This window comes from Danio rerio, chromosome 21 (genome assembly GCF_049306965.1).
Source record: "Danio rerio strain Tuebingen ecotype United States chromosome 21, GRCz12tu, whole genome shotgun sequence".
Classification (NCBI taxonomy): Eukaryota; Metazoa; Chordata; class Actinopteri; order Cypriniformes; family Danionidae; genus Danio; species Danio rerio.
Window position 1 is genome coordinate 43,211,414 of NC_133196.1, and position 26,718 is coordinate 43,238,131.

Below are 26,718 nucleotides of genomic sequence, written 5' to 3' on the forward strand. Positions count from 1 at the left end.
TTTGAAACCCTATGGGCTCTATTTTGACAATCCATGCGCAAAGTGCATAGCGCAGGGCGCAAACGTATTCAGGGCATGTCAGAATCCACTTTTGCTAACATAAGGACGGAAAATTCCGCTTTGGGCTAAAAGGGTTAAGCTTATTTTCTTAATGAGTTATAGGTATGTTTTGAGAACGAACCAATCAGAGTCTCATCTCCCACTCCCTTTAAGAACCAGTTGCATCGCGCCATAGTGCATTTGCTATTTACATGACGACTTTGCAAGTGGAAAAACTGAGCGTTTAACTAGCAAGAAAACAGTTAAACAGAGCATCTACAGCACGAGAATGAGAGATAAGGCCTCTCATTATCTACTTTCACTTTCGCTTTCGTGGATAGGGAAACCTTGTATGCACAGACATCAAGTAGCCTATAAATAATTAATTTCGTTTGTTAAGTGCAAAGATTTGTTTCAAAACTATTTCTAAATTCAGTTCTAATTTCCAGCAAACGAATAAATAAACAATAATAACGAAGTGTTTAAAAAAACTGACTTATATCCAAATACACATGCTGTGTGCCATATGGTCTAAAACCTGACAGGTGGGCAAATCTAAGCTTGTTTTTAATAAAAAAAATATATAAATACGCATATAATTAATAATACTGCTAATAATAATAACATTATACAAAAGCAAATATTTAGGAATAAACTGAAAAAGCCCCCGGAGATGAAGAAGGCATGAAAGTATGGTTTTAAATTTATTTTATATTTAGGCTAAAAAATAATAGGTTTTGAAATATTTTAATCCTTTATATTCATATCCTAAATATATCCTTATTATATTCTATATATATACTTGATACTTAAATTATTTTTAATATGTTAAGATATTTGCATATATTGCACTCTGTTCTGGGCAATAGACTGGCTTTGTTCTGGTCTATTGAACAGTCTGTTATAGTTTCTTAAAATAGCAACGCGCCAGCTATGCGCCTCACAACGCCTTCCTTTTTAGACTAGAACGCCTATGGTCGCGCATATGAGCACAAATGCAAATGCATGCTATTTAAACAGCGTGCTGCAAAATGTCAAAATGACTCTTGCGCCAATCTAAAACTAGCAAACAACAATTGCACCTTGCGCCACGTTACGCCAGGTGTTTGATAGGGCCCTATATCTTACATCCCATTCACATGGGGCTTCAGCGTCAACGCTTGAAGGCGTGTCTGAAGTTGGGGCTGACGCGATCGCCATAGCAGCGTCAGCCAATGAAAATCAGTCAGTAATAGGCCACTGTCTAGCTCGTGTATTTGCATACAGTGATCTGACGCTTTTGTCGGCGCTTGAAAAGTTGAGCTAGTCCCAACTTCTGCAGCAAACAACGCCTCTGAAGCGGCACCGACGGATCCACAATGCAGTTTGGCAACGCCTGACGTCACCCATTCAAAGTGAATGGGAAGCGTTGACGCTGATGCCCTGTGTGAATGGGCGTTACTATCTCCACCATGGTCTGTCTTGACTCCAGACTGTCTTGACTGCAGACTCCCTGCAGACACCTCCCTCACCACCCGCGTCCTTAGATATATTCGCGCATAGACGACAGAATAGAGAGGGCACCCACGTGTAGGGCGGCAGAATTGAGGTCCGCGACACCCGTGCATCCTGTTATATCCGCGCATAGGGGGGCAGAATAAAGAGCGCAGTGTCGCGACACTTCCCTCCCTCCCTCCCTCAGCACCCGCGCGTCCTCAGTTATTTCCGCGCATAGTGCGCCGGAAAAGAGGTCCGTGACATTTCACTTCATTTTCATAACCGGTCGCTTTCGTTTTCACATTGGGGTTGAGGGCGGCGTGATCGTCCTCTGCCTAGAGCGGCAGTTCAGCTTGCTCCGGCCCTGGTCTCTGTAGAAAGTAAATCTCCAGCAACTGCTTTAAGATGGAGCAGTTTATGACAGTTTGGAGCAATGGTTCACTGACAAGCTATGCAAACAATCATGGATGATTAAATCTGCTCAATCCTGAATTCAAAGATAACCATTCTTTGATTTAACAGCTGTTTGCTGTTTGCTTTTCAGTGAACTATGACCATGTGTTGCTCCAACAACTGAGAGCATGTGAACATTTAATAACAAACTTTTCTCCAAACATTAAAATTCAAAAATAAAAGCGCTTTAATCGTCTCCTCTGTTTGAGTTCTCATGTCTCTTCTTTGGGGTGTATTTGTAATTATCATGTGAGAGTGCCCCCTGGCTCTTGGAGTAAATTTTCTATTGATAACAGAGTCAAGTCGTCACCTTTGAATTATTCACCTTATTCTCCGTCGACTAGTGGGCGCTGCCATTTGAATCTTTTTGGCTTGAGACTTCCGGTCTCATTCACCTCCATTCATTTTTTGACGTTAAAAACTGCTCATTACGCTGCTTGATGTTGCAATTGGATATTTTCTTATTATATTATTCAACTTGATCTTTATAGTCATGCAAACATTTGTTTGTGGAGCAAGTAGTTTGACCGTTTTCTGCCGTTTATTATTCCTAGTCATTTCTCCCATAAGCGACTGAATTGGAAGTTCTAAGACAATCGCGAAAACAGGCGCACTTCCGCATTTTAGAATAAGGTCAATAAGGTTCTATCTGCGTTCTGAATGATTTAGAGATATTGAGCCTCAAATTGTTTGCATTTCATATAGCAAACAGTATGTGTGTAACATTTTTTTTTCTAAAAATTCTTAAAATGTAAACAACAGAAAAAAATACATCCCATAATGTAAATAAGTTGTCATTTAATAAGAACATGTCAATAACTCAATTTTGACCAAAATGTCAGATAAAACCTTATAATTCCAAGGTGATGAAGTATTCCTGACAAGATGAGCATGAGAATCACATCTTCGCAATCTCAGAATTTCGATTAATTGTGCAGCCCTAATATAATATGATATAATTGAAAAGATATAACTTTGTTGTCAGACTATCTGTAATATTTTTTGCACTACAGTGTATTTGTTGCACACTCTTTACAAACAGAGAAAACACAACCTAAAACATAGACAATAAATACAATAAAATTCTAATTCGTTATAATTGAAATTCAGTGTAATGATATAAAGAGTAAATATTAAGAGTAATAACCACATCATGTAGTGTTTCCCACGGACTCCTCTGTGTTTTTCCCCTTGAGCTCTCTTGATTTCCATAGAGTTTCTTTAATAACTGCTTGTCACTAATTTAATATGATCAGATTTATTTGTTTGCTTCCGTGTTCTGTGTTTTTTATGTCGAGTTGCCAGTTGTTGTCTGTATGTTTACTAAACTGTTGTGTTTCACAGTTAGCCCTTTTTGAAACTTACTGTACTTACAATGTTTATTTACTTAAAATCACTGATTAAACTATCTGGCTTAGTATAACATGTTTAGTGTTAATAATATTATAGTGCTTGGAACTATATCTAAAAATTATGTTAAGTTAATATATTTCAAATGTACTGAATTGCAAATTTATTGTTACAAATATGTTAATTCCCAGGCATGCACATTGCAGTAGACTTTAAAGGGCACCTATTTTACCCCTTTTACACAATTTAAGATAACACTTTGGTGTCTCCAGTTCTTAAATTTTCAGGAGGGAGATAAATGGGGGTGGGGGCAGAGTGTGGAGGCACTTTCTATCCAAGACTAAAAATGGCATGTGGACTGCACAGGTTGAGCCTTATGTGTGCACGTGCCTGCCTGTGTTGTTAAATGCAAATGAGCTGCTCGCCCTCCCACCAACTGCTCCCATGTTTTCCAGATAAACAGCAGTCAGTGATAAAGACAGACACAGATGACGCTGAAATACAGCTCATTAGTCAAAAATACCAAGTAACTTTATTTGATGCGTTTGTGGCGGAGTTCATTCAAGCCTTTCTGAAAGGATGAGTCTCACACAAATGACGCTTGGAGTGCACACAGCCACACATATATATGCACATTTACTGACACCATGTGCCCGTTGTGATTATAGCGGTTAAGAATTTGCAATTTTACTGTCTTTATTACAAACATGCTCTGTTTTAAAACATTTTAAACTTATAAAAATTGAAGAGTTGGAACAGATATTTTATCCCAGTTTGTATGCAAAAAAAAATTCTGTGTACATGTGTGTATATGTTATCATAGAAAAATGGTGACTGTCAATCAATTCGGTTGGTGGGGAAAACCGCACTCCTATGTACATCACGTTGCGTTGGGCCTCAATATCAGAGACTTGGGTCCATTTTTATTGTCAGGAAATTTTAAAAAAGAGACTTGTTGAGTTTATATCACTCCAATATGACACATGATACTTACAGACAGTTCTGTACAAACAGCTTACAAACGTTGATTTTTTTTTTTTATTATAGGTGCCCTTTAAAGAATGTTTTGGTTAGTAATAATTGCTTAAACACTTTATTGTACAACAGGATACTTTAACCATATTTAAATCACAATAGTAGCAATCCTGAAATTACTTGTAAAAACAGAGACAGTCCTTTGTTTAAAATTCATAAAAATCTATTATTTCTATAATAAGTATTGACTGAACAGTCTAAAATATATCTATATTTTTTAAGATAAAAATTTGTCAATGGACATCTAATTGAAAAAAGGGGATTTATATATTTGATGCTAAAAAAGTAAGAGTTTTTTTTAAGCATAATTGTACCTATTTGTGGAAAAAGTACCAATTATCCAGCTTTCAGGTCTTATGCTGTTCTAAAACTGCTATGCTGAAGACTCCATTGTTCTTCCTTTTTTTTTTAGGATTGCCCAGCTGTATGTTACGGCTTACCTCCCTGCTGTTCCTGTAAGCATAACAACATGTTTTTTTTTTTCCACAAAGACGTTCAGTGATCATGCTTTCATCTCTGTGCTGGTCTTGTTTTTCTAGAGTGCAAGTTCAAATGTTTCCCAGTGCTTTCTTCAAATTGTGCTGCTCTCTCTTCAGGACACTTTTTGTTTACTGTCAAACTGTCAATCGTGTTCATGTAATATTTGAAGATTGCAGCCACATGCATCCAGTCATTTTCATAAGCTTTCCTTCTGCTGACAGCACTGATGTCCTTTATTGTTCATTCTTCCGTTTCCTAGGCCATGTTTCTGCACTATCTGCAGGTGTCTTATCTGCAAAACCAGGTACAACCTCTCTGTAAGCTTGTGATGTTGCACTGAACAACATATATACTGTATGTGTGTGTGTCTGTATGTGTATAAATTGCCCAGCATAACCAAGTACATCCCTCTTTTTTAATTATTGTTTTTTTTTATAGAATGCTATTCAAAAATATATATTTGCGTATATACAGTTGAGATCAGAATTATTAGCCCCCCTTTACATTTTTTTCTTTTTATAATATTTCCCAAAGGATGTTTAACAGAGCAAGAACATTTTCATAGTATGTCGGACAATATTTTTTCTTCTGGAGAAAGTTTGATTTTATTTTATTTTGGCTAGAATAAAAGCAGTTTTGATTTTTTGAAAACCATTAAAATTAGGGACAAAATATTAGCCCCTTTAAGCTAATTTTTTTTTCCAAATGTCTACAGAACAGACCATCGTTATACAATAGCTTGCTCAATTACCCTAAGCTGCCTAGTTAATCTAACTAACCTAGTTAAGCCTTTAAATGTCACTTTAAGCTGTATAGAAGTGTCTTTAAAATATATAGTAAAATATTATTTGCTGTTTTCATGACACAGATAAAATAAATCAGTTATTATGAGTTATTAAAACTATTATGTTTAGAAATGTGCTAAATAAAAATATTCTCTCCGTTAAACAGATATTTGGGAAAACATAAACAGGGGGGCTTATAATTCTGACTTCAACTATACATTAGAGTAGTCAGATTCAAAGCCAAAACTGGAACTAATATAACAAAATAACAAGATCACTGTCCAAAACTTGGAGCACCCAAATTAATATATTAGGGCAATTTTTTTTTAATACAATTTCAATAAAGAGGAAAAATCTAAATAAACATCAAAAATAAAATTAAATAAAATTTAAGACTACAGTTGAAACGTCTAAAAATCCAAAATCAAACAAAAAGTGCTCAGGGGTAGCTTAAATAATGTGTCGGTGCTCTTAAGGTAAGGGATTCATGAGAATAAACAGCAAAAATCAGTCAAGGCGCTCGAAAAAAGGGGAAAAACTTCAAAATATATATTTCCACATTTTTCGAGTGCCTTGGACTGATTTTTGCTGTTTAGTTGAAATGTTGTTTGTAATTTTTTTTTCAACACCTCATTTGAATTTAGAAGTACTATCTATTCTTAAATAATTTAGATAAACTAAAATCTTATTTTGGCGAGGCAGTGGCGCAGTAGGTAGTGCTGTTGCCTCACAGCTTGAAGGTCACTGGTTCGAACCTTGGCTCAGTTGGCGTTTCTGTGTGGAGTTTGCATGTTCTCCCTGCCTTCGTGTGGGTTTCCTCTGGGTGCTCCGGTTTCCCCCACAGTCCAAAGACATGCGGTACAGGTGAATTGGGTAGGCTAAATTATCCGTAGTGAATGAGTGTGTGTGTGAATGTGTGTGTGGATGTTTCCCAGAGATGGGTTGTGGCTGGAAGGGCATCCGCTTCGTAATAACTTGCTGGATAAGTTGGGGGTTCATTCCGCTGTGGCGACCCCGGATAAATAAAGCGACTAAGCAGACAAGAAAATGAATGAATGAATAAAATCTTATTTTGATGAAATTAACGGTTTAATTAAACTGCCTTGTTTAAATGCATCAAAATACATTCTCCATATTAACATAGAAATGAATATTCATTTTCAAAAGGGGATATATAACTATATGCTCATTGGCAAGTCTTAAAATTTGCAAGATAAAACAACATAACATGTACAACATATCTCAAACCTCAAAGATATATATATAAATCAAGGCAAGCTAGAAAAGCCATGGGTGACCAACTTAGGACGTCCTAAGATTCAGATGGCTGTAGATTTACTTCCAGCAGTAACAAAAAAATACAGGGTGGGCAATTTATATGGATACACCTTAAGAAAATGGGAATGTTTGGTGATATTAACGTCATGTTTGTGGCACATTAGTATATGTTAGGAGGCTTGTAAATAACTCATGAAAGAATAAAGTTATGTTTAAAACCAAGCACACCATTGTTTTTCTTATGAAATTCCCAACAAGTTTATTGAGGTGTATCCATGTAAATGACCCACTCTGTATAATCATTTTCTTTATGTTTCTAAAGATATTCTTGAAGAGATTTTGAGTTTTCTGCACAGCTTTCTTCACATTATTTTAGTTTGGTTGAGGTCTGCACTTTGACTGGATTATTGATTCTTTTTCAGCTTCAGTTCTGGTGTAGATTTGCTGGAGTGTTTCGGATCATTGTCTTGTTGCTAAGCTTTATTTGTCTGAAAGGCAATGTGTTCACACACACTCCTGAAGACCCCAGACTAACAATTTGTTAAACTTCTAAAGCTGAAGACCAGTTATACTATATGTTGTTGTTGTTGTTTATGTGGTATTATTTACAAAAGTTTAAGACTTGCCAAAGATGAGATACATTTTCAATGTTCTGATATGGATATGCTTAAGTTTCTGATCTTTTGGTATTGTATTGCAATTTCAGGGTATCATCTTGCCCCAGATGTACACAGCAGTTGCTGCCAACATTTTAAACGTAGCAACAAACTACATCCTTCTTCACGCAATGAAGCTTGGAGTAAAGTATGTACAGTATGTTTTGGTTAAACATTCATACATAAAACTGTAGATCTGTGATGATTTTTAGGATAAGCAAGTAATGTCTAATTGATAAGATGTGAAACGTGTGATTGTGTGTGCATGTGTGTGTGTGTGCAGGGGCTCTGCTGCAGCCAACAGTATCTCACAGATCACCATCTGCCTCCTGCTGTTTGCTTACATACGTTGGAAAAAACTGCATCTGAAGACGTGGGGTGGTGAGGAATATGTAGAAAGCTGCGCGCACACACAGACACAAACTCATATTTGTGTGTGTGTGTTTTTTTTTAGGATTTATTGACTTATACAATGATTAAATGAAGCCAAATTGTATTACTTTAATTATTAAGTGGCTTTTACATCCTGCATGTATAGTTGTGTTTTGAAGTTAAGTGCCCTTTAGCTGAAATAAAAATAATGAGTTCTGTTGCATGTGTCATCATGAAATGATGCATGTATTACCACTCTTACCAATTAAATGCTAACCAAGTGCAATCTATCGATCTTTTACACTTAATTATTAATTCTGAAGAAAAGTAGGAATAAAACATTTAAGCACGCTTTTAGTTTGTTCAAAAACAAAAAGTTTAATTTATCAGTTCAATGTATCATCAGTAGCAGGGCCGGAGTGGGACTCTTTTTCAGCCCTGGAGTTTCAAGCCTTAGACCGGCCCACCTCAGTTCACCACTGACTATATTAAAATAAGGTCATTTCCAATTCAGTTTCTAATTACAATATCACGTCTTTAAAAAAAAACAAAAAAAAAAACAGCTGTTTTAGAACTTCAAATGTTCAACAACCCTTAAAGTATTATATGTTTTAACAATAAAAATGAAAAAAATGTTACTCAGACGAGGACCGTACCCGGATTCTTGGCGTCATAACTTAACGTGCTAACCACTGTACCACAACAGCTTGCTCAAGAGAATAGGAGAAAATAGATAAAAAGAGCAGAGCTGCCGTAAAATAGTGAATAAGAAGACTGTGGTCAAGTAAATAATTAAATTATTTTTTAAAAAGTGTGACTGCTGGGAGCAACAGATTCTGGAGCTAGGGACACCGGCCCTCGCGGCCAAAAAACGGACTGGCCCACCGGGAATTCTCCCGGTCCTCCGATTAGCCAATCCGGGCCTGCTCAGTAGCCTCTGCTGTTTTGTTTCACCTGTATACGTTATCACTCTCAAAGTGCTATCACCAAAAACCACAGGTTCAGCTTAAAACATTTTCTAATAACCAGATAAATCACCAAAAATGGTGAATAAAAACATTTTTATTGAACAAAACTGTTGTTAATATGAACAAATCATTTATTACACCCATAACAGTCATGTTATGGCAGTACTGTACATGTTAGGTCCTTCGTGGAATTGATTTTACCAGAGTGAAATCATCTCCTCTTTTCTAGAGGACTTTCAGCTGTGAGCGCATCAAAATCAAGCAATCAATTTTATTTTTTTTTTTTAAATCGACTCCCATTCCCTGAAAAACCAGCAATACACCAAAGAGTGTCAGTAATTTAATCACTTCAGTCTGACTTCCTTCTACTTGGACACTGATGAGCATTTTCTCAGAGGATTAAAAAATGTGTTCCTTAAAGGGAAAGAGATTAAGATCTTTACTTTTTTGGCAACACTTTATAATAACTACACACTATGCATCAATAATTAAGCATTTGCAAATAGTTAATTTATTATCTGTTAATGATTAACTCACCTACATTATCACCTTCTATCACCTACATTATTAGGTGATAGAAAGCAGTTTGTAAATACAGCTACAAATACTTTATTCTTGATTTATAAGCATGTTTATAATGTGCTTAGTGACTGCATTTTCATATTTTGTTAATGATTATTTGTTCATTACTTAATTAAGTATTGCATTATTTACTAACTAGTTATTTAAGAGCAGTTGGTGCTATTTTAAGATCATTCAGAAGGCACAAGTAAATGATGAATAAACTATTCAAATTAACATTCATATATCTTATTCAGGCATTTACGAACAGTTAATTTGTATGTTAATAAGTGCTTTATTAACTCAACAGTTTTACAACCTAGTCTAAAGTGAGGACTATTTATGCTTTATAAATCTCTTATAAATGACAATTCAGTTATATTCTCAACAGAAAAAAAGAATACTTCATTAATTTCTATTCATTTGAAGATACACAAATGAAACTGTATCAAAAGAAAAATAAATCTTTGCAATCCTAACTGAAATAAAATGAAATAAAATGTTAACATCATAATATATTGTTAAACTATTTTATTGTTGTTTCATCCATTTTTATGTAATTTGTATTTGTTTCTAATTATATTTTGACTCTCCTGTTATTCAGAAATGCTTGAATTTTACAGTATTTTTTTTAGTAGGATTACTTCTATTGTTGAACATTTATTGTTCATTTAATTGTAAGATTTATTTGTCATTATGAGGGATTTCCAAACCATAAATAGTCCTCACTTTAGATTTGGTCACAAAACTGCATGAAGTTGAGTATAGTTAACTCAAAATTTACAGAAAGTGAATTCTACTCATTTGAACGGACTGTTGAAAGTGATGCGTTAATTAAATACCTCATTACTTCAACTTAAATCCAGTAAGCTTGCTCGAATGGTTTGTTGCAATCAGTTTTCTCTATTTTCAGTTTTCTCTACTTACAGTGCTCAGCTGATTTGAGTTCTCTTCATTTATTGGGCTTAAATCGCTTCGTTTACTCAAATGGATTAAGTTCACAGTACTCATAAGGATTAGTTTTTGAACTTAAATGGTTTGTTGCAATAGGTTTCCTCAAAGGGTTTGAGTTACTTTAACTTTTTGGGTTTTACTGTGTAGTAACCATATATGCCTGAATAATAAAGTATATAAATGTTGATTTGAATAGTTTATTAATCATTTACTAACTCATTTTAATACTTTTAAATATAAAAAATTGAAAACTTTTTAAATTTAATTTAAATACAAATGGTTTGTAAATAATGCAATACTGAATTTAGTAATGAACAATTATTAAGTAATAAAGTATTAAAATACAGTAATTAGTACAATATAAATGTGCTTATGTCAAAAATAGAGCATTTGTATCTGTATTTATTAACTGCTTACTAACATATATTAATGTAGTGTTAAGGTTGATAAGATAATTAAATATTTGCTAGTGCTTAATAGATGATTCACAGTTTGTAGTTATTATAAAGTGTTACAGTTTTTTGTCAAATTTACACTATTATGAAAGAGAATTTACACTTGGAGTTTGCATGTTCTCTCTGCTTTCTCGTGGGTTTCCTCAGGGTGCTCGGGTTTCCACCACAGTCCAAAGACATGCGGTACAGGTGAATTGGGTAGGCTAAATTGTCCGTAGTGTGTGAGTGTGTGTGAATGTATGTGTGTGGATGTTTCCCTGAGATGGGTTGCGACTGGAAGTGCATCCGCTGCGTAAAAACTAGCTGGATAAGTTGGCGGTTCATTCCGCTGTGGCGACCCTGGATTAATAAAGGGACTAAGCCGACAAGACAATGAATAAATGAATGAATTTACACTATTTATTCCCCCACAAGGCGGTTCATTCCACTGTGGCGACCTCGGATTAATAAAGCGACTAAGCAGACAAGAAAATGAATGAATGAATGAATAAATTCACCCATAAGTGGTTCCAAACCTTTATGAGTTTTTTTGACTTTCACACAAAAGGCAATATTTTGATGGAAATGTGTAATCATTGACTTCAATAGTAGGAAAAACAAATAATACAGAGATCAATGGTCACAGGTTTCTAGAAATATCTTCTTTTGTGTTCAACAGCACAGAATCAAACAGGATGATAACATAATTTTCATTTTTTGGGTCAACAATCTCTTTAATGAATTTGTTTTCAACTAACTTTGAATTTGTTTTTTGAATTTATGAAAAAAAAATCAGGCATTTATTGCTACTATTTTAGCTACATTAACATTAGCTTTTCAATGTTGCACACAACATTGCAAATTAGTGTGATACAAAATTGCTTTATTTACTTCATTAATTCAACATCATAGACAGAGTTTCAGTAAAGTGTGCACATGATGACTGCAGTGATTTGTGTGTTTGTGCTTGTCGCCTCCTACAGGCTGGTCAACAGCATCACTGCAAGAGTGGGGCTCTTACATGAAACTGGCCATTCCCAGCACTCTCATGCTCTGCTTCGAGTGGTGGATCTACGAGATCGGAGGTTTCCTGGCAGGTGTGTTTTGTTTAGTGAGAGAATGAATAAATGATTCATTGGCATTTTGATCTTAAAAACGAAATATATTGCAGTAATGGAAACAAAATTGCAACATAAGTAATGCTAAATCTTGTAACAGCCAGGTTTTTTTGTTAATCATTACTTATTCCACTGATGCCAGATCACTGGTTGTTTTATGGCTTACAAATCATCTCTTAAATTGCCTAACTAGGCTTGGCACAAGTAGAATAATATAACACAGCTATTATACTAAGAATTAATTGTTATTTTAATTCTTCTGACGATTGGCAGGAATGCTGGGTGAGGTGGATCTCGCTGCTCAACATGTGCTGCTAGAGATCGGGAGCATTGCTTACATGGTAAGATGGTCCCATATAGGGCCCTATCATACACCCGGCGCAATGTGGCGCAAGGTGCGGCGCAATAGTCTTTTGGTAGTTTCAGCTTGGCGCAAGAGTCATTTTGAGGCGTTGCGCTACGCTGTTTAAATAGCAAATGCATTAGCGCTTATTTGTGCGCCGATAGGCGTTCTGGTCTAAAAAGGAAGGCGTACTACTGGCGCGTTGCTATTTTGAGAAACTATAATAGATTTATCATTAGACCAAAACAAACCCGGTCTAAACTCCGGCGCTGAGTTGAGCCTCGCTTACGCACTGCTTAATACGCACAAGAGAGCAATAGGCAAATATCTTTACATATGAAAAAATTTAAATATTAAGGATATATATATAGGATATAATAAGAATAGATATAGGATATAAATATAAAGGATTAAAATATTACAAAACATATTATTTTCTAGCCTACATAAATATGAAAAATCACTGCTTTTATGTCTTCTTCATCTCGGGAGGCTTTTTCAGTTCATTCATAACAATTTGCTTTTGTATAATGTTATTATTATTAGCAGTATTATTTATTATATCCATATTTAGATTTGTTTTATTAAAAACAAGCTTAGATTTGCCCACCTGTCAGGTTTTAGACCATATGGGGCACAGCATGTGTATTAGGATATAACTCAGGTTTTTGAGCACATTTTGTTATTATTGTTCATTTATTCGTTTGCTGGAAATTAGAACTGAATTTAGAAATAGTTTTGAAACGAATATTTGCATTTAACAAACTAAATTATTTATTTATAGACTAATTGATGTCTGTACGTAAAGGTTTCCCTATCCAAGAGCGAATGTGAAAGTAGATCCATTATCTCTCATTCTCACGCAGTAGATGTTCTGTTTAACAGTTTTCTGTTAAAAAACTGTTAACTGTTAACTGTTTGCTTGTGAAATGCTCATTTTTTTCCACTTAGACTTACTTTGCGTCCTGTAAATAGCGAATGCGCTCTTGGCGCGACGCAGCTGACTCTTAAAGGGAATGGGAGATGAGATTCTAATTGGTTTATTCTCAAAACACACCTATAACTCATTAAGAAAATAAACTCAACCCTTTTAGACCATGCGCCACAGCGCAAAGCAGATTTTCCAGTCCTTAAATTAGCAAAAATGCATTCTGACATACCCTGAAAGCGTTTGTGCCCTGCGTTTTGCGCTCTGCGTATGGACCGTCAAAATAGAGCCTTTAAAGGGGTGGTCAAACAGTTGTTTTCCAACTGTATGTTTATGCTTTGTTTAATAAAAATCTTTTTCAATACACTCCGATCATGAAATATCCTCCTCCAAAGGGCACTTTAGAGTGAAAACAATCATGGCAGCCATACTAAAGTGTTGTGCCAAATGAAGTGCCAAAAATGGCCTCTTCAAAGGGCCCTTAAAATTATTTAAAAGAATCTGATTGACACTTTGGGCCCTCATTATCCTTTACAAAGGGAAGTTTGGTGACAAACAGCACATGCCATTCTGAAGAGTTCATCCCTATGCCCAAATCCCTTTGTAGCTTTCTTTTCAGAGAGTAAACTTTTCTAAGGGATTAGGGCGTAGGGATGAATTTGGGGTGAACCCTTTAAAAGCAGCTCTTGCATTTTTATGCTATTTGTTCAACTGAATTAATGCTAAATTGTTAGGGTCTTTCATGTTTAGTTTCCATTAGGTGTGCATGCGGCCGCTTGTGTGCGAGTGGGAAATGCACTGGGAGCTGGAGACACTGTCAGGGCTCTGATCACCAGTAAAGTGACTCTCATGATCTCAGGTCAGCAGAAAGCGTACACAATTAAAAAGTTCACCGATAAATGAAGTCAGTCACCCTCATGTTGTGTCCAAACACATAGAAAATTTCATGAAAAAAGACAAATGAAAGTTAATAAAAAATATACAAATGAAACAAGCAGTTTAATCTAAACCAGCAAACAATGTTAACAGCATTCAAACTTGGTCATAGAGGCTCAATCATGCTTGCTTGGCATGAAAGAACCAATGAGGTCAATCATGATCAAAGATTTGTGTGAATAAAAGCCAAATCAAATCGTATAAAGTTATACACTCACCGGCCATTTTATTGGGTACACCTGTCCAACAGCTTGTTAATGCAAAATTCTAATAAGTCAATCACATGGCAGCAACTCTTTAGGCATGTAGACATGGTCAAGACGATCTGCTGCAGTTCAAACCGAGCATGAGAATTGGAAAGAAAGGTGATTTAAGTGACTTTGAACGTGGCATGGTTGTTGGTGCCAGATGGGCATGTATAATTATTTCAGAAACTGTTGATCTACTGGGATTTTCATGCACAACTATGCCTTGGGTTTACAGAGAATGGTCTGAAAAAGAGAAAGTATCTAGTAAGCGGCAGTTCTTTGGGCGCAAGTGCCTTGTTGATGCCAGAGGTCAGAGGAGAATGGCCAGACTGGTTTGAGCTGATAGAAAGGCAACAGTAACTCATCTCTAAACACACAACACGTCCAACCTAGAGTTGGTACAGCAGCAGAAGACTACACCGGGTGCCACTCCTGTTAGCTAGGAACAGAAAACAGGCTACAGTTCGCAAAGGCTCACCAAAAAAGGACAATAAAAGATTGGAAAAACGTTGCTTGGTCTTATGAGTCTCGATTTCTACTGGGACATTCGGATGGTAGGGTCAGAATTTGGTGTCAAAAACATGAAAGCATGGATCCATCCTGCTTTGTATCAATGGTTCAGGCTGCTGATGGTGGTGTAATGGTGTGGTGGTATTTTCTTGGCAAACTTTGGGCCCATTTGTACCAATTGAGTATTGTGCCTACACCTGAGTATTGTTGCTATGAGTATGAGTATGACCACAGTGTATCCATCTTCTGATGGCTACTTCAGGCAGCATAACATGCCATGCCATAAAGCGTGAATCATCTCAATCCAATAGAGCACCTTTGGGATGTGGTGGAACGGGAGATTCACATCATGGTTTTGCAGCAGACAAACTTGCCGCAACTTTGTGATGCTATCATGTCAATATGGAACAAAATCTCTGAGGAACATTACCAGTACCATGTTGAATCTATGCCACGAAGGATTAAGGCAGTTCTGAAGGCAAAAGGAGGCCCAACCCGGTACTAGTAAGGTGTACCTAATAAAGTGGCCTGTGAGTGTACATCAAAAGCATTTATTTTGTTTTGGAGAATTTTGGGTTAATAGTCAGACTGGAAAAGACATTCTGATTTAAATCTAGAAGAAATACATTAAATTTGATATGTTTATTTGTTTTGTGCAAGATGATTAAATTGCTTGTGAGTCTGGAATGACATGACAGTGATTAAATGATATCAGTTTTTATTTTTGAATGAACTATTCCCTCAATATCAAGTATCCAGGAGAAAATATAACTTCAGTCTTTACTATATTGCAGGGATTTTGGCTTTTGCACAGGGAATCGGGATCGCTTTGACAAAGTCCAAATTAGGCTACATCTTCACCTCTGATGAGTATGTACTCTTCTATACTAATACTAGCTTACTACACTTTACAGATTTATTCATTATGTAATATGATGTGATATAATTATCTCATTTTAAGCCTTAGATAAATGAATGAGAACAAATATAAAGGCTGCTATCTAAAGCAACTCAGGCTCATTGTGGATGTGTACCCGGGGCTACATTTCTGTGGCTCGTGAAATACATACACTCTTAAAAGAAACGGTTTTATATAGAACCAAAAATGGTTCTATCAAGCGCTTCATATATGGATCCCCAAAAAGGTTCTAAATAGAACCATTTTAAGGGTTCATTAAATAGAACCCTTAAAATGGTTCTTCGAATTCAAGTTAGATGGTTCTATTTAGAACCATTTAAGGGTTCTTTATTTAGGTAGCAGTGCAGCACTCGTGCCCGCACCGAGTCTGTGTACGCGCGGCAGGCCAGAATCACGCTGGCAGGCTAGATTGACCATCAGGCCACCAGGAAAGGTCTGGGTTCTCCCTATGGCCAGTCCATCCCTGGACATTATTAAAACCTTTTAAAGCCAAAGATATTTTAATAATCCATAGATGAAAGATCAGGTGCTATTTATAAAGGACACAAAAATGCAGGCTAAATGTATTTGAAATATTAAACCTTTAAGTATATATATATATATATATATATATATATATATATATATATATATATATATATATATATATATATATATATATATATATATATATATATATATATATATATTGTGTGAATGATGAAGCTGTGGTGGACTTCTCCTTTCGAAAAATTAACCGTCACTCTCGAGGCTCCTCACCACCTGTCCACGAAGATGATAATTAGTTTTAAATAAATTATTAAATCATAAAAACATGGTACTGCACAGTCTAAATAAATAAACTGGTTATTTTATTTATTTCACAAAATTATTTGTTAAAAATGTTAAATATTAAGTATATATAAAATATAAGTTATATGCTAATATGGAAACCTGAATGAAAAATGAATGTACACTGATAACGTTTTTGACCACAGCACTCAATTTAATAGGTTTTGACTCAAAAAGATTTGTATATCTGTGTTATAGCTTCTAATTATTTTAAGATCTTTACTAGATAATTATGTTATGAATCAAAAACTATAGAACCATTTTAATCAAAAATGTTATTTGCACTCAAAGGGTTCTAAATGGAACCATTTTTTGGGTAAAAGGTTCTACTGGCCAAGTATAGAACCCATAGGTTCTATATAGGAACCTTTTTTTTTACAGTGTACCCAGAATAACAGCTGCTTGAAGTTTTAGTTTGTTTTTGCAAATCCACCAGAGGCCACTGTGTACATTTTTGATGACATCAAATTTCTCTCATACCTGACGTTTTGCATTCTCATCTCGTCTAAATCCACCAGAAACTGCGATTCACATTTCATCCAAACAACTTGCTGTCGACTGAACGACTGACCCAACCATTCCCTTCCCTAAACCCAACCGATATTGTTTTTAAAAGCAATCTACAGTGGCTGTGTGATTTCACCACATTTTCAGCCTGTTATTTAATATTTATTTAGAGTTTATTTACTATTTATTGGCATATGTGGCAGGCTACTGGGCATACTGTTAACACAGGAAACGCCGTCCATAGCTGTTGGCAGCATCATATCGCCGCATAGCAATCATTTGACACACCAAAGGCAGCCAGATGTAGCCCCAGGCACATATTTGTTTGTTTCCCAGAAATATAAACCTAGGCACGTATCCACAATGAGCATGTGTTGAATTAAAGTGACGAGAGTGAAGATCTTCTTTTATTGTTTTGCAGTTCTCACTTCTTGATTTAATCTAACAGGAGCATAGTGGCAATTGTCTCGCAAAATCTCACGCTGTACGTTTTCCTGCAGTTTTTTGATGCTCTTGTGGTAAGTCTGAATGCTTTTAACAATTATTAGTTCATAAAAGGCAATACAGCCTTTAATATAGATAGTCTTTATGACTGGACTGGAACTGTGGCACTATATAGATAGCTTCAGGGGTGCTCAATCCTGTTCCTGGAGATCTACCTTCCTGCAGATTTCAGTTGCTACCCATATCAAACACACCTGCCTGTAATTATCACATGGTGTTCAGGTCCTAATTAATTGGTTCAGGTGTGTTTGATATGGGTAGCAACTGAAATCTGCAGGAGGGTAGATCTCCAGGAACAGGATTGAGCACCCCTGGCTTATGTTATACTGCCTACTGATAGCCTTTCATCATTACTATATGTGTGATGTCAGCAAAAAGGATTTCTTGTGATGTCATGATTTATGGTTCTGTGAAATGATGTAACTGTCTGATTACGATGAAGTCTCTACAACAGACGGCTTGTGTTGTGTTTTAGTGTGTGTGTTCGGGGATTCTCCTTGGTGCCGGGAAGCAGAAGATTGCAGCAGTGTCTAACTTGATCTGCTACTACTGTATTGGTTTACCAGTGGGAATATCACTCATGTTTCTGGCAGAGCTCAGGATACTTGGTAGTTTACTCTTCTTCATCTCCATTCTTCTGATTCATCATACATTTAATGTTTCTTTGTGTTGTAATGAGCTGCAAACACTCCTGTCTCTTATAATTTCAAAATAAGAGACCCACAAAGATTAGTATGTTTAAAATAGGCAATGGTTATGTTAAAATAGTTAGTTAATTTTTCTACAAACTAATTGTCATTAAGCACATTTAATTTTTAAGGGTCCCACTTTATATTAAGTGGCCTTAACTAATATGTACTTACATAGGAATTAATAGTTTGTTACAATGTACTTATTGTGTAAATACATGTATTTACTGTGTACTTATGCTTGATATACACTGTTGACCATCCCTTACACCTTAACCTACCCTTAAACCTACCTATGACACCAAACCTGTCCATAACCCAACCTCTATTCCAACTCAAAAGCACCACAAGTGTTCTCAAATACATTATAAACACAGTAAGTACATTGTATTTATTTTTTTGATGTAAGTACATAGTAGTTAGGGACACTTAATATAAAGTGGGACCCTACTTAGCAACTAAACTCCTCTAATCCGGCCTTGTTAAAAACAGCAGTGGTTTCTTGTCATCTATTTTACACCTGAAACATGTCATTTTCCTTTTTCTATTCATTCAGGTCTGTGGCTTGGCCTTTTGATTTGTGTTATTATTCAGACCTGTTTCTTCACCACTCTCATCTTCAAACTCGACTGGAAGAAAGTTACAGAGCAGGTACAAATCAAAGCCCAGACAAATAAAAGCATGAATGGACTCTTTTCACTGACAATGATGACACATTTCTAGAGTTATGAAAGGATTAGCTCACCCCAAAATTAAAATTCTGTTATTAGTTACAAATCATGTCTATTAGTTATGACTAGGCCCAGACGGATTCTGCTGACATTTTTAGCTATTTCTGCTGAGAATTTTGTAAAAAAATCTGCAGATTTATGCAAAATGAATAAAGCAAAGCAAGTCTCTCATATAATACATCTAGTAAAAGACAGAAAATATTACTTTATAAACTGTATTGTAAATATATCAAATGAACAATTTCATATTAGTCAATAATATTACTGAAAATAATTTAAAAACTGAATATAAATGTGCACAGATTTACACAAATAAATAAATAGACTCAATGATGGGCTAAAAATCTGCGGATTCCTGTGCGCGCAGGTTCCGTGTGGACCTTTTCTCATTTTTGAAATGCAAATTAAGATATTTTAGAAGACATTAGAGCACTCTCGCCATCCACAGACAGAAAGTCACAAGATGTTCGAAGTTCAGAAAAGGAACCAAAAAACACTCCATGTGACTTAATCTCACCCATTACTGTAATCATACACACACAAGTGTTCTTGGAACCTTGTTTAATTACCGTTGAACCACTGGTCACATGGAATGTTTTAGATATTTTCTGAACTGCAAACATCTCATGCCTGTTTCTGTCTATGTAGGATCAGAGAGCTCTCTACATTTTTTAAAATTGTGTTCTAAAGATAAACAAATGTCTCAGGGGATCAGAATGACATGCGGGTAAGAGTAATATCTTTCCTGCAACTGTTTTATGGCCTGTTTCCACTAAGTCACAGGTGTCAAACTCAGTTCCAAAAGGGCCGCAGCTCTGCACAGTTTAGTTCCAACCCTAATTAAACACACCTGATCAAACTAATTGAGTCCTTCAGGCTTGTTTAAAACCTACAGGTAAGCGTGTTGGAGCAGGGTTGGAACTAAACTGTGGTGGGCTTCGGCCCTCCAGGAATTGAGTTTGACACCCCTGCACTAAGTGGTAAGGTATGAGGCATATTTACCAGGCTTACGTTTCAACTGCCAATAGGGTACCAATGGTACTCTTCTATTGGGCATGGTGTACAACAAAATGTTTTAATCAACATTATTCTCTCTTGAGGAAATGTCAAAGTAAAACTGTACAGGTTGTTTACATATATGAGAAGCACTTCGCACAAAACAGATGCTTTATACACATACAAATGTTCATTACTAATCTTTCTATGAACATGATTTGCATATACATGCAGATCAATGATGCGAAAATAGTCTACAGTATGGTTTGCGATTATATAAAATAAATAAATAAACAAATGCAACATATATGAACACATTACGGTCTCTGATATGTAAACATTCATTCATTCATTCATTTTCTTGTCGGCTTAGTCCCTTTATTAATCCGGGATCGCGGAATGAACCGTCAACTTATCCAGCACATTTTTATGCAGCGGATGCCCTTCCAGCCGCAACCCATCTCTGGGATCCGATATGTTAACAATTACAGAAAAACTACACACAGCATACATTTAGTCCTTATTTGGGTTCAAAAACGACATGCAACACGTAGCCCACAGTCAGTGCAAACCTCTCGTTTGTATGCCAGTTTGTTCATGTTTTAGGTTGCTAAAAGACTCATTTGATCCTTTGTTTTTTCTGGCTTCTCTTCTGTTTTTCCACGTGTCACTCTCGCATTTGTCAGTTTCTGAAAGGATCGCATGTCAGAAGCGCTTCAATAATCATTTGCATGTTATTATCATCAGATCATGAAGTTCGTTATTTCTTATGTAGATGCGTGGCGAGCTCTCTGTGAAGCCGCTCACGCCTAAAGGCTGATTTATATTTCTGCATCAAGTGTGGTATGCTACAGCACAGCCTACACGTGGACGCATAGCCCTCGCCGTGGCCGTCGACATCGCTGACGCGCACCACTGAAATAATGTAACTGCATGTCACAACGACGCGTAGCGCACGGCCGTTGGAGCGACTGTTTACAAGTGTCGAGTCCTTTGAAGGAGCTCCAGATGAAAAGTTTTGTTTTGTGTTTACCTTATGGTTAAAGTTGTTGCACGTGTGCCGGTTCCCACCTCAATACAAACATGAGGGGCACAACTACAACTACAAAAACAACTACAGGGCTCAGGGTAGATTCTGTTTTTGTTCTTGGCTTCGTAGCTGTTCATCAAGATGACGACAAGGTTTGTTTGACCATAGCTTGTTATTGTATGTATATATTATTATGGTGTAATGTCTTGGCTGTGTATTTACAAATGGTGCTTCACTGGTTTTCATTCTCCTGGCTTGTGCTAGTGATATATCTCTGTAAACCAATAGCATTTACCTGCACGTCTGGCTCTGCCTTTTGGGTACCCTTTTGTTGTGCTAGGTACCCTTTCAAAAGTTTTCCCCCAAAAAGTGATATGGTACAGTTTGCTTTGTGGTACCTTTTGACAGTGGAAACGGCTATAAGAGCATGCCGAATCATACCGTACAATACCATACCGTACCACTCAATGGAAATGGGCCATAATATCTATTACTAGATTAACAACCACAATACAGACTATGTTTATATGATTGTTACGTGAATACAAATATAAAATGACCTTTCATGTCAATATCCCTATAATAATTTTAGTTTTTTCCTCATTGTAGCATAACATATGTTTGTACGTGGATGTTTCATCAATGTTGAATTTTACCAAACTATGAACAACAGAAGTCCATTGTTGAAGGCTGTTTAATAATGCTGGCTAACATCCTCTTTAGGCCCAGAAACGTGCGGGCAAACATGCAAAGGTTGTGTGCTTGCCAAAGGCACCGTTGATAGGCCCAGTTGTTGAAACCCTGGTTTCTGAAGACCAGGACAATGCAGAGCAGACTGATGGAACTTCAAGTATCCCTGAACCGTGGGATGACATAACGGGAAACAAAGTAAGTCCTGCAGTAAAAAAAATGTTTGTTATAGTTTCAAAACCTTACTGCAATGTCTTAAATATATACATTCATTTGTTTCTTCAGGCGCAGCTAACAAGTAGTAGCTCTGAAGTGTCCAGCTATATACAAGTGAGCACCCAGGACCAAGATAAACTAGCAAGTGAATGTGGAGAAGGCCAGCCTAAAGTCTTGCTCTCCATAAAACAGCTTGTGCTGAGACGAGGACTTACGCTGTTGATCACCTTACTGATCCTGATTGCTGGAATCACTGTGCATGTAGTTTGTCCTCTTCCAGAGCACTCTGTTCAACGTCAAAGCAACTTTACAAATGATTCAGGGAATTTTTCCACTCCGTTCAGCATTCTCAATATTACAATGAGCTAATTTTTAATTTCATTTTTCTTATCTGCAACTGGTGGACTCTGGCTTATTTTTAATACAGCCATCTCCCATAAGGAGGACAGAAGAAAACTGATGCCACATGAATGGTGTTTGTCAGTGTTATTTAGGAGAGAGATGAAATATCTGCTGGCTCTTCAGTATACCAGCTACTAGTAGTGTCCGTTCTAGATCAGCTGAACAGCTTTTCTCTGAATGTACAGTTTATAGTACTGTGAACTTTTTGTGACGCACTCCAACTCAGCTTGTATGCCATTATACAGCAGAGTAAGACTACAGAAATAAGTTGTCATAACTGTGCAGTGTATGTTATTCCATTTCTTAGGATTTTACAGTTTAGGTACTTTAAATATGGCTTTATTATGCAGTTTATGAGGTTTAGTTTTTCTTGTGTATGTATTTATCATATCAAGTAAAGCATTCAATGATGAACTATTAAAACTTTTTTTTATCCTTTAATCCTTTTTAGTCTTTTCAAGTGCGTATTTAAAGCACCACACTACGTATACTTTTATTCAATCAGCACTAAAGACTACTCATGCACCTGGGGCTTTGTCAGATTTTGATGGGGACTTTGTCAGTACACAATTTATTTGGGCCAGATTGTGTCTTGTGTTCATTCTGCACAGCTCTAGCTAGCTTTAAACAGTTTTAGACATTTTTAAAACTGCCTGGATGTAGTGATAATGCAGTAGGTAGTGCTGTCGCCTCCCTGCAAGAAGGTCACTGGTTCGAGCTTCGTCTGGGTCAGTTGGCATTTCTGTGTGGATTTTGCACGTTCTCCCAGCGTTCGCGTGAGTTTCCTCCAGATGCTCCAGTTTCCCCCACAAGTCCAAAGACATGCGGTGTAGGTGAATTCGGTAGGCTAAAATTGCCCGTAGTGTATGTGTATGAATGAGAGTGTATGGGCGTTTCCCAGTGATGGGTTGCAGCTGGTGTTGTGAAGAGTTGCGCTGGATCCCGACAAACATCTTCTAGGTTTCAAAAAAGAGGCTGAGGTCTTCGAAGTTCTCAAGTTGATGTAAGATTCCAGAATATCAGACCTTAATAAATCTTATGGATTTTCATGAGGCAAGACCATAAGAGTTTGATCTGAGAAGTGATTGGGAAACCAGCTGTTCAACTGTTCTATTCAAATCACTGTTGACAATGCAAACACAGGCTGGAAAAACAGAGCTACACCACTGCAGGGGATAATGCGAGACAGTCACCCTTCCCCTTTCACCTCAGGCCCCCGTTCTTGACCCTTATGTTACCTTCTGATCAGAGCACATTTCATATAAAATGTTCAAGGTTTTAATATGGTGTATCTTGCAGCACTATATTCATGTTTGGTATCATTTTAAATGTCTCAGCGTGATTGTAAAGTGGTCTTAATTTCACTGCATTATTTCACTTATATATATTGATTTGGTTTTTGACTTTGATAAGATCCTTGCCAGAGGCTTGGCTAAAGGATCTATTTTTTTAGGACTAGGTGAGCGTTATGCAACAAGCCTATTTAAATATTAGTTAATCCTGCATCCTCTGACTATTTTCAGAGTGTCGACATATTGTCCGTGAGAAGAGACGTAAACCAGGGGCGTGGAACTCTGAGCGACGTTGATCCCTAATAAATGTACAATTTAGAATATCGGACCCCAGAAAATATCAAAACTCTAAATTAAATCACAAATGATAAATGTGATCCGTTCATACAATTAGAAATACAATCTAAATTTTAGGATCATTTAAATTGGAGTCAGATTGAATTCGGAGATAAAAAACGAATTTAAATAAATTCTAATAAATAATAAAATTCTTTTCAGAAGCACTAAAAAAGGCTTACATGCATTAAACCTTCGACCATGCTGTTAGTTTCGTCCTTGGTCTAATAGATGGACTCATACATTGAAGTAGTTTATTGTTGCAGTAGTTGGTCGATCGATCTCTCTCCCTCCCAATGTCCAAAAACCCACAGTTTATATACAGTTTCTTATCCATAGGCATCATGAGAAATTATGTAACATCACCCCATTCCCGGCTCCAATAGGATCCTAGCTTTTTAATTAATGGCAGTATGTTTTTCTGTATTTACATATCTTAAAGGTCATATAGCATGTGCTTACAATATTGTGTTTGCACATGATCATGTTGTTTCCATACTTTCTAAATAATTCTCCTTATGTATGCTATTTTGGCGAGGGTTGTTTTTATCTTGGTCAATATATACATTTTCTAAATGTATTGCATACGCTCTTGCTGCATGCACATGACCTGCTGTGCTTCAATTATAAGGCCCTCAATTATAAGGCCCTGCATGTCTGTATGTCTCTTCTGCATCACTTGAATATATGTATTTCTATAAGTTTTACCAGAGTATTTTAATAACAATCTATATTTAATAGTGGCAGATTATATAGTGATTACATAATAAAAGTTCCTCTATAATTCTCCTAAATTGGAAGGGCACCTGCTGCATAAAAGATATGCTGGATAAGTTGGTGGTTCATTTTGCTGTGGGGACCCCAGATTAATAAAGGGACTAAGGCGAAAAGAAAATGAATGAATATGTGAATGAATGAATGAATGAATGAATGAATTAATTAATTAATAAATAAAAACGGCCTGGAATTTTCTACCAATTACAATGCACCTTTCAGTGCTTGTGCTCCCATGGTGTCAGTTGTTACTCGGCCACCATTAGCTGTGCTTTTACACCTGACACAAAAATCACTGCGCTATGAACCCATTCACTTTACTTTTCATTTATAGATTGAGCCACGACAACCAGCACACACCTCCAATGAGCTTGCATAAAATATTTAGAATGCTTCTGCTGTATTAAGTAATACTGAATGTGTGTAGTTGTTATTACTTGGAGTTACAATGAGGAATAAAGCAATTTACTGTTGAACTCCATCACTATATCAGTACATTCCTTCACTGGGCTCACACGTATACGGTACTCTGTGGCCTGGCTGCTGGTTACTTCTTGTTAAACCATGATGGCACGGCATGCAGTAGAACAATCATAACAGACTGCATTATCAGATCAATCACCGCAGATTAGCCTCACGCAAAGGAGCTTAGAAAATTTAATTGATAAACAAATAAAATGCGAGTTGTTAAAAGATTGGGTAAAGATTAATGCATATTTTAAGACAATGAAAATGTTTTTTGACCTTGTGTGCATATCAGCCTGTTGTTGGACACTACTAAAACCAAACCATGACATGGGGACACTTTAATTCTAGTAGATTCCTTTGGAATAGAACTTTAAAAATCAAGTGTGGATGCAATGTTATTGCCTGCCTGATGCAGACCGATGTCTGAAATATGGGTACACACCAATTCTTTTGGCCAACATGTGCTGCCATGACTTGCTGATTCATTCAAGTAGTTCTTCCCTCCTTGGTTTCCAGAGATGGTCTTGTCAGGGCCAGTGCGGAAGAGCTAGTGTGGTGGCCCACATCTCCTTTATAAAACTGGGCATGAGTTTTTAATGCACTCTCAGTCATCTGGTACGAGGGAGGACCTGAGGTCTATCATCACCTTTCTGACAGTAAAGAAAAGGAAGTGATGTCTAGTTGAGTTTTTGTCCTATTTTCACTCAGCAATGCAATCGGGAGAGGGCACCCTGCCAGCAAACTGTTTCAAGGCTCCAAGTCAATCAACCCCACATTACGAAGGAGTTCCTCTCTCAGAGCATCTGTTGATGTGGAAATTTCTACAAAATGCCCCTTCTTGGGCAGAGGTATCTCAAACACTGTTTTTTACAGCATGTGGGACAAAGGAGGACCTGAGACCCATCATCACCTCTCAGACAGTTAAGAAAGGAAATGGTCCCTGGTTGAGTTTTTGTCCTGTCATTACTCTGTCATGCTATAGGAAGAGGGCAGTCTGCCAGCAAACTGTTCGGGGCACAAAGCCAAACTACTTTTGATTGCTCATTCAGAGTATCTGGTGGTTTCGACATTTCTACCAGATGCCCCTTTGGGTCTTGTGAACCATAGAAATAAACTTACATAATTAATTTTAATTCTTAATTGCACTGGCATGCTCTTGACAAGTGTGAAGAAAGGGTAGACTCTATTGTTAATGAAGGCACCACAAGCCTGGACAAAGGGGTCATTGAAAAAAAATAGTTTTCACTTATAGCAACGGTTGTCGCATTTACTAATTGATGCACTTTCTTTGGTCTGAGGCACACAGTCTCAGTTCATCTGTGGTGGAAAAAGGGAATGTTCAAAGTTGAATGTTCAGCCTAATGATGCTCTGATGTATCCAGTGATTGGAACAATCTATACTCACTCAA

The 26,718-nt window shown here is 36.6% G+C and overlaps 1 protein-coding gene across 6 annotated transcripts in view; it reads left to right on the forward strand.

Annotated features, from left to right (window-relative positions):
• The window catches only part of slc47a1 (solute carrier family 47 member 1), a 35,056-nt gene extending 12,176 nt beyond the window's left edge, over positions 1 to 22,880 (forward strand). For 2 of the 6 annotated variants that reach the window (XR_012396536.1, XR_012396537.1), the window contains 13 exons: positions 4,766 to 4,808; positions 5,093 to 5,137; positions 7,603 to 7,700; positions 7,836 to 7,933; positions 11,825 to 11,938; positions 12,233 to 12,300; positions 13,981 to 14,089; positions 15,719 to 15,794; positions 17,603 to 17,699; positions 18,161 to 18,293; positions 18,931 to 19,025; positions 21,855 to 22,019; positions 22,107 to 22,880. Coding sequence is in view for 4 of the 6 variants with exons in the window: in NM_001014310.3 (NP_001014332.3) it covers positions 4,766 to 4,808; positions 5,093 to 5,137; positions 7,603 to 7,700; positions 7,836 to 7,933; positions 11,825 to 11,938; positions 12,233 to 12,300; positions 13,981 to 14,089; positions 15,719 to 15,794; positions 17,630 to 17,699; positions 18,161 to 18,293; positions 18,931 to 19,025; positions 21,855 to 22,019; positions 22,107 to 22,406 (1,414 nt within the window). In the remaining 2 variants the exon portion in view is untranslated. 6 annotated transcript variants of the gene reach the window in all.
• Positions 22,881 to 26,718: the final 3,838 nt, after the last annotated feature.